Source organism: Cuculus canorus, chromosome 3 (genome assembly GCF_017976375.1).
Source record: "Cuculus canorus isolate bCucCan1 chromosome 3, bCucCan1.pri, whole genome shotgun sequence".
Classification (NCBI taxonomy): domain Eukaryota; kingdom Metazoa; phylum Chordata; class Aves; order Cuculiformes; family Cuculidae; genus Cuculus; species Cuculus canorus.
Genome location: NC_071403.1, coordinates 59,342,025 through 59,358,370, shown reverse-complemented (window position 1 = coordinate 59,358,370; position 16,346 = coordinate 59,342,025). Strand labels below are relative to the sequence as shown.

Sequence of the window (16,346 nt, the reverse complement as noted above, 5' to 3'; positions counted from 1 at the left end):
TGCCCTCTGGAAGTTTAATGTGACTGCTTTGCTAACCCCCTTCTTAATCCCACCTAGAACTGAAAACCCTATCATCTCATGATCACTTAATCCCAGGCGTCCTCCAACCGTCAAATCCCCAACAAGACCTTCCCTATTCACAAACAGCAGGTCTAGGAAGGCACCCTCCCTTGTTGGTTCGCTAACCAGTTGTGCAAGGAAGTTGTCTTCGATGCACTCCAGGAACCTCCTAGACTGTTTCCTTTCTGCTGTATTGTACTCCCAGCAGACATCCGGAAAGTTAAAGTCTCCCACAAGGACAAGAGGCAGAGATTTAGAGACTGTCCCCAGCTGTTTATAGAAGAGTTCATCAGCAGCTTCTTCTTGGCTGGGTGGTCTGTAACAGACTCCTATCACAAAGTCCCCTTTCTTGTGGGCTCCTCTGATTTTAACCCATAGGCACTCGATCCCGTCCTCACCGTAATCCAGTTCGAGAGTTTCAAAGCACTCTTTGACATAGAGGGCTACCCCGCCTCCTTTCCTACCCTTCCTGTCCCGCCTGAAGAGTTTATATCCCAACATAGCTGTAGTCCAGTTATGTGAGTCATCCCACCACGTTTCTGTGATGGCAATGACATCATAGTCACCTTGCCCTACAACAGCTTCCAGCTCATCCTTCTTATTGCCCATGCTGCGTGCATTGGTGTAAATGCACTTCAGCTGGGCTGATGAACCTTCAGCCCTCATAAAGGGAAGAGAGTTTATTCTCGATTGACTGGTCCTTGGAATAACTAATTCCACAGACCCAGTTTTATCCTTACTGTCCCCACTTATACTCGCCCTCACTTGCCCTGTTGTGGTGTACTGGTGGTCCTCTCCAGCACACCATTTCTCAGCCGCTGGTTTCCCACTTCCAGGCTCATTCCCAACTAGCCTGGTCTCCTCCCCTTCCCCCTTCACATCTAGTTTAAAGCTCTATTTAAGAGCCTAACCAGATTTTTAGAGATAACTTTAGTTCCCCTTCGAGACAAGTATGACCCATCCCTAGTAAGAAAACCTGGGGGTGGGTGGGTCACCCCATGATCAAAGAAGCCAAAGCCTCTCTCCTCACACCAGGCTCGGAGCCAGGCATTAATCATCTGTACGTTCCTGACTTCCTGCTCCATATTCCTTAGTATTGGGATGGAGCTAAACACCACTTGCGCTCCAGAGCCCTCAATCATCTTCCCTAAATCCCTGAAGTCTCTTTTGATGGCTTTCAGCTTTCTGCGCTGTAAGTCATCATTACCTATTTGAAATACTAAGAGGGGATAGTAATCCGTTTCCTTCACCAAGGAAGGGAGTTTTCTATTGATATCCCTCACTGAAGCCCCCGGCAAGCAGCAGACCTCCCTGTGGAGCGGGTCCGGGTCTTGTCCTATTGCCTATCACTTGGGAGAAGAGACCAGCACCCACCTCTCTACAATCTTCAGGTAGTTGTAGACAGTGATAAGGTCTCTCCTTATCCTTCTTTTCTCAAGGCTAAACAACCCCAGTTCCCTCAGACACTCCTTATAAGAATTGTTCTCCAGCCTCTTCACCAGCCTCACTGCCCTTCTCTAGACACACTCCAGCACCTATATCTCTTCTTGTTGTGAGGGACCCAAAACTGAACACAGCATTGGAGGTGTGGCCTCACCGATAGTGAGTACAGGGGCAGAATCACTTCCCTGGTCCTGCTGGCCACACTGGGCACACTGCTGACTCATATTCAGCCAGCTGTCAACCAACATCCCCAGGTCATTTTCTGCCAGGCAGCTTTCCAGCCACCCTTCCCAAGACTGTAGCGCTGCACAGGGTTGTTGTATCCCAAGTGCGGGACTTGGCACTTGGCCCTTGGCCTTGTTAAGCCTTACATCATTGGTCTCAGCCCATCGTACCAGTCTGTTCAGATCCTTTTGCAGAGCCTCCCTGCCCTCAAACACATCAACACTTCCTCCCAGCTTAGTGTCATCCTCAAACTTACTAAGAGTACATTCAATCCCTTCATCCAGATCATTGATAAAGATATTGAACAGAATTGGACCCAACACTGAGCCCTGGGGAACACCACTTGTGACCAGCCTCCAACTGGACTTAACTCCATTTACCACTGCTCTTTGGGCCCAGCCATCCAACCAGTTTTTAGCCCAGCAGAGGTTGCACCTGTCCAGGTGTCAATAGCAGCCAGTTTCCCAAGAAGAATATAATGAGAAAAGTTGTCAAAGGCTTTATTGAAGTCCAAGTACACTATATCCACAGCCTTTCCCTTGTCATAGAAGGAGATCAGGTTAGTTTTGCAGGACTTGCCTTTCATAAACCCGTGTTGACTGGGCCTGATCACCTGGTTGTCTTGCGTGTGCTGTGTGACAGCACTCAAGATGACCTGCTTCATGACCTTCCCCAGCAGCGAGGTTAGATTGACAGGCCTGTAGTGCCCTGGATCCTCCCTCTGACCCTTCTTGTAAATGGACATCATATTTGCCAACCTCCAGTCAAGTGGAACTTCCCCAGTCAGCCAGAACTGCTGGAGATGATGGAAAGAGGTATGGTGAGCACCTCTGCCATCTCCTTTGGGTGGATTCCATCCAGCCCCATAGACTTGTGAATGGCTGTTTGGCCAAGCAGGTCTCTAATCAATTCCTCTTGGATTGTTGGAACTTTGTTTTCCTCTCCCTCCCTATCTTCTGACTGAGTATCCAGAGAACATCTTGCCTTACTATTAAAGGTTGAAGCAAAGAAGGCATTAAGTACCTCAGCTTTATCCTGGTCCTTTGTCACTATTGTTCCCCCCTGCAAAAGATAGAGGTTCTCCTCGTCTCTCCTTTTGTTTTTAATATATTTGTAGAAACAGTTTTTATTTTCTTTCACAGAATTGTCCAATTTAAGCCCCTCTGATTTTCTCTCTGCGTGATCTCGCTTCATCCTTGTAGTCCTCCTGAGGCGCCTGACCCTTCTTCCAAAGATCATATGCTTTTCTCTTTTTTCCTGGATCCAGCCAAGCTGCTTTCTGCTCAGCCAAGCTGGTTTTCTTCCTTGCTGGCTCATTTTTTGGGATGGCCTGCTCTTGTCCTTCTTAAAGAACATCGAGCCTTCTTGTGCTCCTTTGCCCTTTAGGACTGTCCCTCAAGGAACTTTATCATCCAGCCTTCTGAACTGTGTTGGAGGTGTAGTTATAGAATGAATCCTGATAATATATGAAACAGATCAAGATTGCTGGATCCTTTTTATTCTATGTCCCATACCCGCTTTGTGGGGAAATGTCAGTGCGGGTTATTGTTTGGTTCATTGTAAGTGAATGACACTGAAAAAATTCCTGCACACATAACTGCAGCCGTGTGCCATAAAATATACTGGAATTTCTCTTCCTAGCATCAGTGTCTCTGATGCAATATCAGTTCTTTGATAGTACCCAAAGACATGATATTCCTTTTCCAGAAAAGCACGCTGTTTGAATTATATATATATGAATTGAATATAGAATAAAACATTCAGAAACTAAACAACCACATTCCTTGTGAATTGCAGTAGCTAGCTAGCCAACAGTTCCAGCAATGCAGACTGAGAAAAAATATTTTCAGGAAAGCGCTCTAGACATGAATTCTGAATGAAGTGAGCTTCCCACTGCCTAGTCCATGGCCAGGCACTGAACCACTGGAAGTGACAGAAGTTAAGGCATACCCTTGATCTCATAATTTCTCTGTTGGCAAACTTCTCCGTACTCAGCATGCTGCTCTTACGAATTCCATTCTGAGATGCATTCCTTTACTTATGTCCTTTTGTGGAGACCTGAGGTGACCATCCAGAGAACTAATTGTATGGTCAAATTTCGTGGTAGAAGGATCATTTGCAACTGAAATGTAGCTGACTATGATATCAGTCAAAAGAATGAATATTTGGAGTTATGTTATGGAAACCAGTAGAATTACCCAGTTTAAATCTGGTCAGAAATGAGAATCTATTCCAATGACTGTCAGTGTTCTTACAATTGAAAATATTTTTGTGACATTCCTATTCTACATTTCAATCTCTTCAAGACTTTTAAGCGAAGATAATGCTCTGTGAGTCTCTTTGTGACTGCAAAAGAGATGCAGCAGTTGATATGAATACCTAAAGCAGAAGTGGTAAATTTTGTTGGTGATATAAACCATGAAACCCCTAGAGATTAATTCCAGCTTTTTGGAGTTGCTAGTTACTTTCCTTTCTATTCCAGTATGAGTAGGTCTTCATCCAGGAACACAGACATTCTTCACTTTTCTGTCAGAAAGCAAAGAAGCACTGATTGTGAGTGTGAACTCTCAAAGGAAGTCTCAAATATGAATGTTCACAGGCTGTTTAGATACAGTAAATTCTGAACAAATAGTATAGGTTTAAGCTGTGTTATTCTAATAATGGATAGATGTTTTCATTCTATTTCTTTTATGTACGTGAATCAGTTGAGTCAGAGATTTTTAATTCCCTCAGCACAATGTCCTGAGGCAAACCAGCTGTATTTTACATTATATTGTATTTTTTTACATTTAATTGATGTGTATTTATAAATACATGGTAATACTAACACAGCATTCTTGTTTAAATGCAGCTTTCTGGATCTTTGTGGGCTCAGTAAGAAACGCTGCGAGATGTTCTTTATCTGAAACACAAGTAGCCCATAACCAGTGTCTGAAGTTTGAAGAAAGTAAAAATAAACACTATATATGCAGATGGATATGAACTCATGCTTATATGCCCACATAAACATGCATTGTTAATATATGACATGATTTTACTAGTGGTGGGTGGTAAAGCAGGATTATAGTAGAAGTGGAAATATTCACTGTATACTGCCTTTTTTTGCCTATCAGAGCACATAGGTATATTCACAAAGTGACTGGGTGTTCCATTGACATTTGAAGGCAGAGACTTTGTAACCTAGGTTGTTTCAAGAGAGAGCACATATATTCCACTCCGTAGGACAGGGTGCATCAAATGAAGTATGACATCATATTAATGTGAGATAGCAAACAATTTTTACACTTTGTCCAATCTGTGTAAGTGCCCCTAAGTTATCACATGGGGCATTGTAACCAGTTTTGGGCATTGCAGTCCAAGAAATATTTTACTAGCCTCAACAAATAGTGTCTCCTATTGGACTCCAGTAGATTTCATGCAAGCCCAAGCTAGCCTTTGTCAACCAAGGCCAAACTTCTGTGTATAAGGAGGCCAAGAACCATATTTGGCAAGTAGAGAAACAGTATATGTAGAATAATATATCGCAAAGTGCATCACTAACACAAGTAAACCCACAAAATCACTCCTGTCAGTTCTTGCAATATGAAGGAAAGAATTTTGCTGCTTCTTATACTGTCTGCAGCAATTCTGTCTCAAGCATCGGTAGTATTATGCTGTTTTCTCTGTGCCCCTCCAAAAGCGTTTGTTCTAGGCTGAGTTTGCCAATGGGGCCCTTGCACATGAATAAGCTGCACTACGTGTGGATTCCAAGAAGGAAGGATTGCTGTGTTGCTATGTTTCAGACAGATGAGTGGACAGAAATCAAGTGGCACATTTGCCCTCTACTGTAGAATCATTGTGGACTGTCATGTAGTTAGGGGCTGGGCATACCATAGTATGGGTTATGCCACTTTCTCAGCATGGGAGGGCAAGAGTCCCCATGGATGCAGGGGCTGTATGGAATCCTGACCAAGCTGTATTGAAGCTTTGCAGTCTGCAGAAATTAGAAATGTCCTTGCTATAAGATTTTGTTGTCTGAGATGTGTTTCCCATTTGTTTTCTGAAGCTACCTCAACATAGTTTTTTATACAAATCAAACTACTTTAAACTCTTGGACTTTTCATCATGTTTATGCAAGATCCATTTCAAGTCATGTTCACAAAACTGGAAAAATAGATTTTTTTTCCCTGTCTTCCATCAATCCTATTCACTCAATATTTACTCCTTATTTTCTTCTGTATCTAGATAATTTGAAGAAAATTTCCTGGAAATGTTTTCTTGCTTGTGACTGAACTGAGTGGTATATCAATGTATGATTTCACTATAAAGTCTAAAAGCTGAGATATGCACTTGAAAGGACTGGATAATTCTGATGGAAGGCTACTTCAAGAATTTATATATACTATATTTACCTGCTTCCATTGCTGTTGTCTTTTAATTAAACTAACGACAAAGCCCTGTATATTATACTTAAAATTTTCAACAATTATATCTGTGATTCCAAAACAAGGGATTAAGGTACATCTCTACAATGATAATATGTAAAACTTAAATACCTCTGTGGTATGAGAGGTGAAGTGTGATGCTCCCCTGTTTACAAGACATGGCTTTCAGAGAATTTTTCCTTTTAATCACAAAACAGAGTAGTAAATTGCACTTCCTTTCATTGCTGTGCTTCAATACCTTGACCCTGTCCTGGGTGTATCATTTCGTACAGACAAGTGTAGTTCATCTTCTAGTCTTTAATGTATTTCCTCAGTTTTGCCATTTATGATTTTTATTTACAAAGTACAAACACATTCCTATTGGCAGAATGAGCCTTCCCACCACCTTTCAAATGAGTAAGGGTTTGTGTTTAATCAATACCAACCTGAAACTGAATTAGCTGCTTCAAAGCGTCAGGCTCTATGCATTCTGTGAGCAGTCCCCTGAACCATTCTCCAGTGTATCCACTATTCACCCTATGTTTTTATTAAGTCGGACTAATTTTTATTTTCAGTTATTTTTAAAGTTGCCTCCTTTCATTTGCATTTAGCGGGTGGGATTGGATGTACTGATAGGTATTTAATTGTGCAAGGAACATTTGCCACTAATTTGTCTTAGTCCTCTGCACACATGAGGGTCTGCTGCCAAAATGGCATGCTTTCCGGAATGGAAACACTTAGTGCGACCTATTAAAAGAAAAAAAGCATTTGGGGGCCTGTGTTAGTTGTCATTAATAGCATAATAACAAGCAGTGAAACTAGTTTTTTGATTGCTGAGAGTTATAAAGAGTAACTATAAATTACTGTGTTGTTCCAATTATTGGATTTTTACATTAAGATCTGATTCAGTGCCCCTTGAAGTATAGAGGAAACTCTTGCCGGACTTAACAAGCGTTGGCTTAAATCTTAAAGCTGGAAAATGTGCAGGACTTTCCATAAAATCCTGTTCTGGATCACATTTATTCTCAGAACATTCTCATTGCTGTATGTTAACCCATCTTCTAGCAGAGGTATAAGACTTATAGCTACCTTCTGTCATGTATTTGTTTCTTCATTAGCAGAAAAATATGAACTGGATTGTACTCTTTAGATGAAGGTACTTAATTTGGTTTTTATTATCTTGGTGATTAAGGATTTTTACATACTTATGCAGAGTGTTATGTAAGTTTGAGAAGACAAGGTCAAATAAATTAGATCCATTACAGGAATTTTTAGTTATTTGGGGCAGCTTATTCCTTCAGCTTTCCTTCATCAATATCAGAGTTAAATTAAAAAGATTTCTTGCTGTTATTATAGAAGCAATAAAATAGATTTAAGATTGCTTCACATATTACATTTAGGTCAAGTAAATTTCACACATCAGAAAGACTTATTGCAAATTACTGGTTTTACTTGCCTATAAAAATGTCGTGTTAAATATAGATAAGAATTTTAGGGTTTTTGAGTACATCAGTGATACTTACTAAAAGCTTACAGCAAATGAAATGGGAAACACATTTAAAAATACGATACCATAAGGAAACTGCCTAGGAGGTTCCAGGACCATCTGCCCAGAAAAGATGAACTTAATCTGAGTCATAAAGAAACTAAGGTATTAAAACTGAAGTTTGGGATTGGGATGACACTTCTGTGAAACATCAAGGTGTAGAAATTCCCTTTCACAGATGTGTCAGTAGGAACAGCTAGATAATAGAAGTTATACTACTAAAAACATAACTACTGATATATTTGCACAAATATTAAGAAGTAAGATGGGAAAATGGGATGGTCAGTGCTGAGTGAAGACAGCTCTGGGTGGTGTGTTAGGCTTATCACTAATCTGTTGGAAGAGAGGTAATCAGTAAGACACTGCAGTATGAGGTTACAAAATGTATGGGGAACATCATAGACGAAACTTGGCTGTCAGTGGAGGTATGCTTTATGTTAAAGACAGCTTAGAAGACAGACATATTAATAAACTTCAACAAGTAATAAGGAGTCCTGCACAGTCTGAAATTCCAGGCCTGTATAGGAAGAACAGAGTATTGGACTTACCTCCTAATAGCAAGAACAGAATGGCAAAGCTGTCTTTGTTGTGATAGATCGGTGAGGACAGGAAGGTCCATTACCCCTGCTGTGTTGGGATGTATGCGGAGATCAGATTTTAGATGCTAAGAATGACTGTTTCACATGAGGGAGATCACTAGAGTCAGCCCTTGACTACATTACTAAATATGTAAAAATCAGGCTCAGGAAGTCATATATTCGTTTAGGTTGGGAAAGACCCTTAAGATCATTGAGTCCAAATGTTAGGTTTCCTAATACTGAGTGTAAGCACACCTGGATTCAAGTTGAAAAAGTATCTCACTCCAAGATGGAGTCTAGCTAGATGGATATTTGCTCCAGTATATCAGGTTTGCTCCAAAAAAAAGCACTTGAATAAATACATTAAGAGTCTGGACAGAAAGTTCAAATAAATATACTCACATGGTTTAGCTTTGCTGAAATATCTATTTGTTGTAACAATTCTAAGAACTTTAAATTACAAGAAGCCCAGGAGACATAAAATTAAGATCTGTTGCTTTCGTATCTATGTTTCTTGAATACTTTCTTTGGTGAGAAAATTGCAATAAAAATATGAGGTTTCAAAAATAAAGTTTTGCCATGAAGATTGAGAAGAAAGTTGAGTTGGATGATCTCTCTAGGTCATGTTATTATCTTTTACTTTAAATGTATCTGATTTTCTTGAGTGACTAGTGAAAATACTATATACAGTGGATCTGTTACATTATTCACACATTTTCTGACAGGGTTTTGCATATATAGATGGTCTGGAAAAATGTCTTTAGTTTTTGGCCTCTCCACAGCTGCAGCTTGCCAACAGAGGCATTGTTTGCCGGCTATAAATTCAATCTGTTAAATAATTTGGCTTTCTTTACCAATTTGGCTTTCCTACCAATTTTAGAAAAGACTTTCTCCTTTTTAAGGTCCAAGACCTACCTTGAACATCTCTATATACACATCATCAGTGATTTCTTTAAGAACTATTTTAAAGTCTTATTCATGCTGGCCTCTGAACTTTGATCCCTCTAGATATGCAAACCATCTCTGATATGCGAGGTACATTAAATATAGATATTAAAGACACTAAAAGTTAGGTGAGATGAATTCCACCTAACATTTCAACCCTTCTGATCAAAGCCATCTGGAATTGTTTTTAGACATGCTTGGATTCACTTTCTGGCAGTCTTCCATTCTTTGGTGATTCCTGTCTGGAAATCAGAGATGTGGATTCCGTGTTTGAGGAAAACAGAAATAGCGCAATGTACTTTAGTGTTTTTAGTGTATTTAGTGTACTTTAGTACTTTATCTACCCTATCCACGCACTGAGCATAATGGGAGGAAAAATGTGAGCGTATAATCTGTGGGCACTATGAAGACAGAAAAGTCCTCAGACTTTGAAAGACACTACATGTACTTATTTATTATTATACGATTATTTGTAGCTATGCTACACCTCAAGGAATAACGGTTAAAAGCTGCTAGCCTGTTTTTTGTATTTTCCCTCAGCTGTCATTTCTGAAATATGACAGCTATCTTAAAAATAAAAGACTCTACTCTGTCTTCTGTCTGCAAAAAGCCATGTGGCTTTAATCTGACTGACTGAATGCTTAAAGCGTAGCTGTCAAATTAGGCAATCATCTTTCAAGAAGACAAATCTTTCTAAAGTGCAACTTAAATGTCTTCTGTTTTGGGGTTAAACCACAGGACCAGAGTTGGTAAAACCTTCATGTAGTGTAGATCGTCAAGGATAAAGGTGGTGAATGCTAAATTGTTTAGACACCACTTTTAGAAGAGGAAAATATACAATAAAAGTTCCCTAATGTCTCCTTTTCCTGTTCCTCTTGATTGTTGCTAGCTATCAAACCGATGCAGAGTTTAAAAGCAACAGTAAGTACTACAGTGTTAGTGCCTGTATTTTCATTGATAAACATTAATGTTTAGTGGTAGTCGTATAAATTTGATTTCAGCCATATCATTTACTTTCTAGCAGTTTTGTATTGCAGTTTTGAGTGTGCCACTTGTAAATTCCGAGATTACGTCTATCTGTTCAAAGATGATAAAACCAAAAATCTGTTGTAATAGGCATGGACTATAGGCACTGAAGAGAGATCTGAGTTGGTTCCTAAAATGAGTATCCTTTCAGGTATGGCAAGCATTGATTAAGAACCCGGAGTCTTATAATATTGTATAAGGATTTATAGGTATTTTATATAAAAATAAATTCAAATATATACTTAATTGAAGTTAAACATCATTACAGTTACAACAATTTTACTTCTGATATGAGCTTACTTGTGAATTAATTAAAATTTTCAAGTTTTTAAAAGTCTTGGCACATAAAGAACCTTATTGGCATTTGACGCTTATGGTTTTGAAAAAAACCCAGTGGTCAAGCTCCTGCGGGATTTACAGCACTGATTTGGAATGTGGCTTGTTGCCAGCAGTCTGTAATTGAGATTTATTGTATCAGTGAGTAATGTTTGTCTACTGTAATGTGTGAAATAAAAGATGATTGTATACCACACTTCAAACCTCTTGAGCAGTGCTTTTTTTCCCCTGAATACTCATAATGAGCTACAAATCATGAAACTGAAGATACTGCTGCATGTCAATAGAGAGATATATCTATATATTATCTCTGTGACTAGTTTCAAGTTCATTTTCAAAATAAATACTTGCTAAAATGGTATTTGGTTGTTCATAGTTCTGTGTAGGTTACACCTGAAGACACATTGAGAGGCTGTCTTGTGTTGGGTTAGCCCATTTGAAAAAGGCAGCGATAAGCAAAGTCTGTGACACACCGAATAGTGCAGAAGGTCCTTAATTAAAAAAAAAATTAAAAAATGAAAGAATTTGTTAACTTTGCTTAAAAAGTCTCCAAAGAATCTCCAAAATTTACTATATCACTATGACCACAAGATGACTATATAAATACATATAAATGAACATTATTTATTTATATGTATAAATGAACCAGGTATTTTTTAGGTTTGAAATTAATTTCTATTTTACAATTAGCTCTTTAGACCTGTCTCTGGTGCTCTGATTGATAATACTGCAGGGGCTGCTGCCAGTGCCAGCAGTACCACTTGCTGGTGCATGTTCTGTGCTGCCAGCTGTGCCAGTCTGTGGGGTGAGTGCATGCTCTGCTGCAGGATGGGATCCTATGGCACTACTGCATACTCAGTGCTTGCAATAGGGTCAACCAAAAAGCTGCAATTGCAGACTAATTTGGTGAGTGAGTTTTTTATCATTTTTTCAAAAATAGTCCGCTTGTAATCAGAACAATTCAGTACGTGATGGACTCTGGCACAGCACTTCTTGATTCTATGAAAAATAAATTATTGTGGTTTTGAATAGCTCTTATTGGTATTATTTTGGTTTTTATGTTATTTATACAAAATCAGTTGAGGGGAAAATAATAGGTACTTTTTTTGAAAAAAAAAAAAAAAAGATGTCTACCGTTTATTTCTGTGTAGCACAGTAACTGGTAGCTGGGAAGCAGTTACATATGACCAGTTTCAAAAGTTGCTAATTTGGGAGGCTATGGAAGATTACTTTAAACACTGAACTTACTGCCTATGCTGTTTGATAGCTGTGTAATGGATTAGCACTTTGAAAAGCATATATTTCTTGTTCAGTTAGGTTTTTTTGTTTTATTTCAGCACTGGCAATGGCAAGCCTCTGTAACAAGTGGAATAGGAGCCAAATAGTGTTAAAGAGATGATCTTGACTAAAGTCTGTAATGTAAAAATTCCACCAGGACATTCAAAATCAGATAAAAAAGTGTAAATTAAACTATAATATGTATGTCTTCATCTAACTTGGTACGATTATTTTATCTCTCAAGTACATGGTGGAATTCAGAAAGGCCCAAAACTTCCATAATGGTCCATCAGCAGTTTCAGACTCTTCTGCAAAAGTTGGAGCTGCAATTGGTGCATCAACAACATTTAGGTTATTTTTATGTAAATATTTCTCCAGTCCCATATGCAAGTATTACTAAATAACATCACAGTATGTAATACTTTCATTTTGCTTTTTCCTATCATATCAATGTATGTCACATAAAAAAATGAAGGGAACAGTAAGATTAACCAACCAGCCAAACCGGATGCTTTGTGGTCAGTGATTGCTACTTTGAAAATGCAGTTTATGGTGGCTTTTCCTATAAATTACATATAACAGCTTGATCTGAAGAATTCTTTATCTTTTTGAAGCTCAAGGAATGCCTTTACAGAGACATATTGGTCCACATCATCTGCTTCTGGCAGTTCTGGTTCTACACGTGCCCTCCTATTTTCAAAGAATTGTTTGAATATTGAAAACTAAAAATAGCAACTCCCTAAAATCTATATTCCCATCTGGTCTCCTGCAATACTGGATTTTTGGCAAGATGATACATTTTGCTGTGCAGCTAGTGGACATTTTCAACATTTTAATCTCTGTTTGCATGTTATGCATATTTATGTATTTAGGCTAATTAAAAGAAAAATTATATTATGCGCCTGTAATGTGAAACTAGCTGGAATTGCTTTGATTCTTTTTATTTCTTGAAGTACAGTACATCTTGAAGGTTACACTGTATACACATGAGCATGTGGAGTGAAACAATAAAATAAAATGTTTGGTATATACAAAGCCAAACATTTGTTTTTTGTAAAAAAATCCAGCACATTTACTTCTGTGATATCAAAACCCTTCAAAAATAATCATGAAATATATACATATAGTGTTGTTACAAATGAAAATTCAGTAGGCAATGTTTTGACATTCATTCTGTTAATTAGCTGACAGCCTTCCAACACTGCACTATTTTATTGTAGTAAAATTGTATCTTCTGCAGCCCATCAAGTAGAGGATGACAGTGTTCAAGAACTTGTTCTCCTCCTGTTCTGGAACCAGATGCTAAAGGTCATAGGTGTTTTCTAAACCTTGAAGCTTCTATAAAAAGATCTAAAATGCACAAATGCACATCTTCTTTTCTGCGCTACTTGAAGGTCTTTTCTTCACTACTCATAAATGCATGAATATGCTGTCATAGGTCCTCTACTATTCCATAATGTTCTTGCATTTGTCCCATAGGAAATCTTTACATAAGTTTCAAATTATTCACAGAACTGATGCCAAAATTTGAGTAAGGAACAGTAAGACAGATATTTTTTCTTTGTAATTTTAAGTAGCATATTGACTTAACTCCTATAGAAATTTCAAGTACAATCTTAAACACAGTTTTGCAGTAGCACGTTTTGTGAGCTTAGGACTTTGAATGAAATAACATGCTTGCAATTTTGGGGATTGTGATATTGACATAAGTTGAACATTAATTTTTTCTTTAAAATCGTATTCAGATTTCTATGGATTCTGAATATAACTGAGCACATACTTCATAGCTCTTACGTGCAGTTTTCAAGAGTAACAAGGGTCCTAGAGGTTTGATTTTTAGTAGCTCTTTTGATTTCTGTTGATACAGATTGCAATTAACATTGTACTGTAGCTGTATTACTATTGTACTACTAACTAAAATTTCTGTATTGTCAGAAATGTCACACACTGTAGGACTGTTGGTATGGGCAATCTGCATTTATCCTCAGTCACTTCCAGAACAAGTTGCCACTTATACAAGTGAAAATGCTTTTTTAGCAAGCAGGTATAGAAATTTGTTCTAAAACCTGGATGACAAATTGGACTCCCTGTGAGTGTGTACTAGCAAGTTAATTTGGATCAGAAATGCACTTTTGAGGTGAATCTCCCAGTTGTCCCCGCTTATCTAACTTTGCTTCTCATTGCTGTATATTCACTTGAGGATGTAAATTGGATTTGTCTCTGATCAAGTCAAACCAAAAGATGAACCCCAAGGATGCACTCAGTGTGCTAATACAGTTTCAGTCCATGGGACCAGAGCAGAGATAGTCTATATTAACCCATGTGGTGTCTAAAAATAACCCAAGGGAACCCGTCTGAAGAGGAAGAAAATCTTCACCATCACCGTTGTACTCCTCCGAGGGAAGAACTCAGGATCTCACAGGGAAGAACTGCGTTTAACATCAATAAAAATCAGAAAAATGCATTTTTTGGTATGCCTGATTTAATTAATAGCATTTTCCATCTTTGTTTTTTCCAGTTCTTTTTTGTTTCCTCCAGAGTCCCTTTTTGAGTCATACACAATGAAATCTATTTGACTTTCTATGTGGTTTAAACATATGCTTTGGTTTTACAGACTGTTGATGTGTTAGTGGATGTTGACATGAATTTCAGAATAGTTGGAAAAGCAAATGCTAAGTAAAATGGAATTTTCAGATTAGCGTGCTGGAGAAGAGTCTATAGGTTAAGTTGTTCCCTTTTTGAAAGGAATCCTGGACCTCTTTACACAGAACTAATTTAAATATCTTCTTAATGACCATTCAGTTTGTTGCCCTAAAGCAAATTTCTCTCACTGGAAAGATTGTTATTAAAGCCATATGTTCTTTTCTTTTGAACTGCAGCTCATCACAGCCACCTTGGATGGCAAACTCCAGTTGTTTCTACCTTGATATTTGCCACCCTGTGGAGCTTTGGCCCTGGTACTCTGAGAATAACGACTTACTGAGAGAAAGAAGACTGCTAACTGGCAATAAGCAAGACACATAATATTCTCTTTCCAACTACAGTTTTCTGATCTTGTTTTCTTCAAATTCCTCAGGCTGTTCTCAAAGATCTTCTATTGTACAATCTGTTAGTTTATTGCAAAAATAAAGGCAAAACATTAAGAAAAGAAAGAGACTACTCATTCTGACTTCATTGTAGCAAATCAATACTTAAGTGGCTTTCAGAGAACTTCTTGAGTACTTATAGTTAGGTGTATTCTGTAGTGCTTTGCTATACTGAGACCACTACCCTAGAGTGAAAATGCAGTTAAAATAACCACTGTTCCATTTTTTAAAGCTAGACCTTGCTGTGACCAAATATTTAAATTAATCTAAAAAGTAGAAGAATTCTATGTCTTTCTGAAATGCCATAAGAATCCTTCTGTTACACTCCTCTGGGGTTGCTGGAATCAGTATGTGTGTTGTTTGAAGACAGGATTTTACTGATTTACCCTATATACTGCATTTTGGAGATTTCTTAGGGAATATGTGAGAAAGATCTCCTCTTTAAAGTATTACCTTATAGCTACAGTCTGATATTACTAAAAAAGCTTCAAAGCTTCAAGTGTAAAGACACGATTTCTGCCTTTTAATAACTGTTTTAATATTTTTTTAAAATTGTAAGTAATATGAAAATAAGGGAAAAAAATTGTTTCTTGTATTCTTTGTACCTTACTTGTCTTGATTTTAGAAAAGATTTGTTAGATAACTTTTTTTTAAAAAAGTAGGCATTCTACATGTTCATTGACTCTGGGTAAGACTAGAGACCATGTATAGGACTCGTGGAAGGACACAGATTTTTTCCTTTCCCTTACAAAATTGTGCTACAATTTCAGTTAAATTTGCCAGAGCATAAGAATCATAGAATCAAAGAATGGTTTGAATTGGAAGGGACCTTAGAGATCATCTAATTCCAACCCCCTGCAATGAGCAGGGAGACCTCCGGCTAGACCAGGCTGCCCAAGGCCCCATCCAACCTGGCCATGAACACCTCCAGGGCTGGGACATCCACAGCTTTCCTGGGAAACCTGTGCCAGTCCCTCACCGCTCTCATTATGAAGAATTTCCTCTTTATGTCTAGTCTAAATCTTCCCCTCTCCAGTTTATACCCATTGCCCCTAGTCCTATCACTACAAGCCTTTGTAAAAAGTCTCTTCAAACTTCATTTAGTTATTTCTCATCTGCCTGCTCTGGACTCTACATCAAAAGTCGCGATTGGAATACAGGAGCTATACTTGCAAGGAAAGTGTTCCTGAGGCCTGGTTTGCAACTTCCTTAATAGTGACTGACTTTTCAGAGATTTTGAATCATCTTTTGAGGAGCTCTGTACTGTAATTACTATTTATTTTTAAAGCACCGCATTTTTTAAAGAGAGGAGTAATATACTCAAGTCTGAAGGCAGAGGACATACACAGAAAAATTCTGAACCCTTGCTGCAAGCATGGAGGTTGCCACAATCCCCATGGGACTGAAGTAAAAGGGAAAG

At 38.2% G+C, this 16,346-nt stretch overlaps 1 protein-coding gene across 3 annotated transcripts in view; it reads left to right on the top strand.

Annotated features, from left to right (window-relative positions):
• Positions 1-15,440, top strand: part of WDR27 (WD repeat domain 27) — a 117,548-nt gene extending 102,108 nt beyond the window's left edge. For 2 of the 3 annotated variants that reach the window (XR_008449226.1, XM_054063238.1), the window contains one exon: positions 14,720-15,440. Coding sequence is in view for 2 of the 3 variants with exons in the window: in XM_054063238.1 (XP_053919213.1) it covers positions 14,720-14,767 (48 nt within the window). In the remaining variant the exon portion in view is untranslated. The remainder of the gene's footprint in view (positions 1-14,719) is intronic. The other variant, XM_054063235.1, reaches the window with a different exon arrangement.
• Positions 15,441-16,346: the final 906 nt, after the last annotated feature.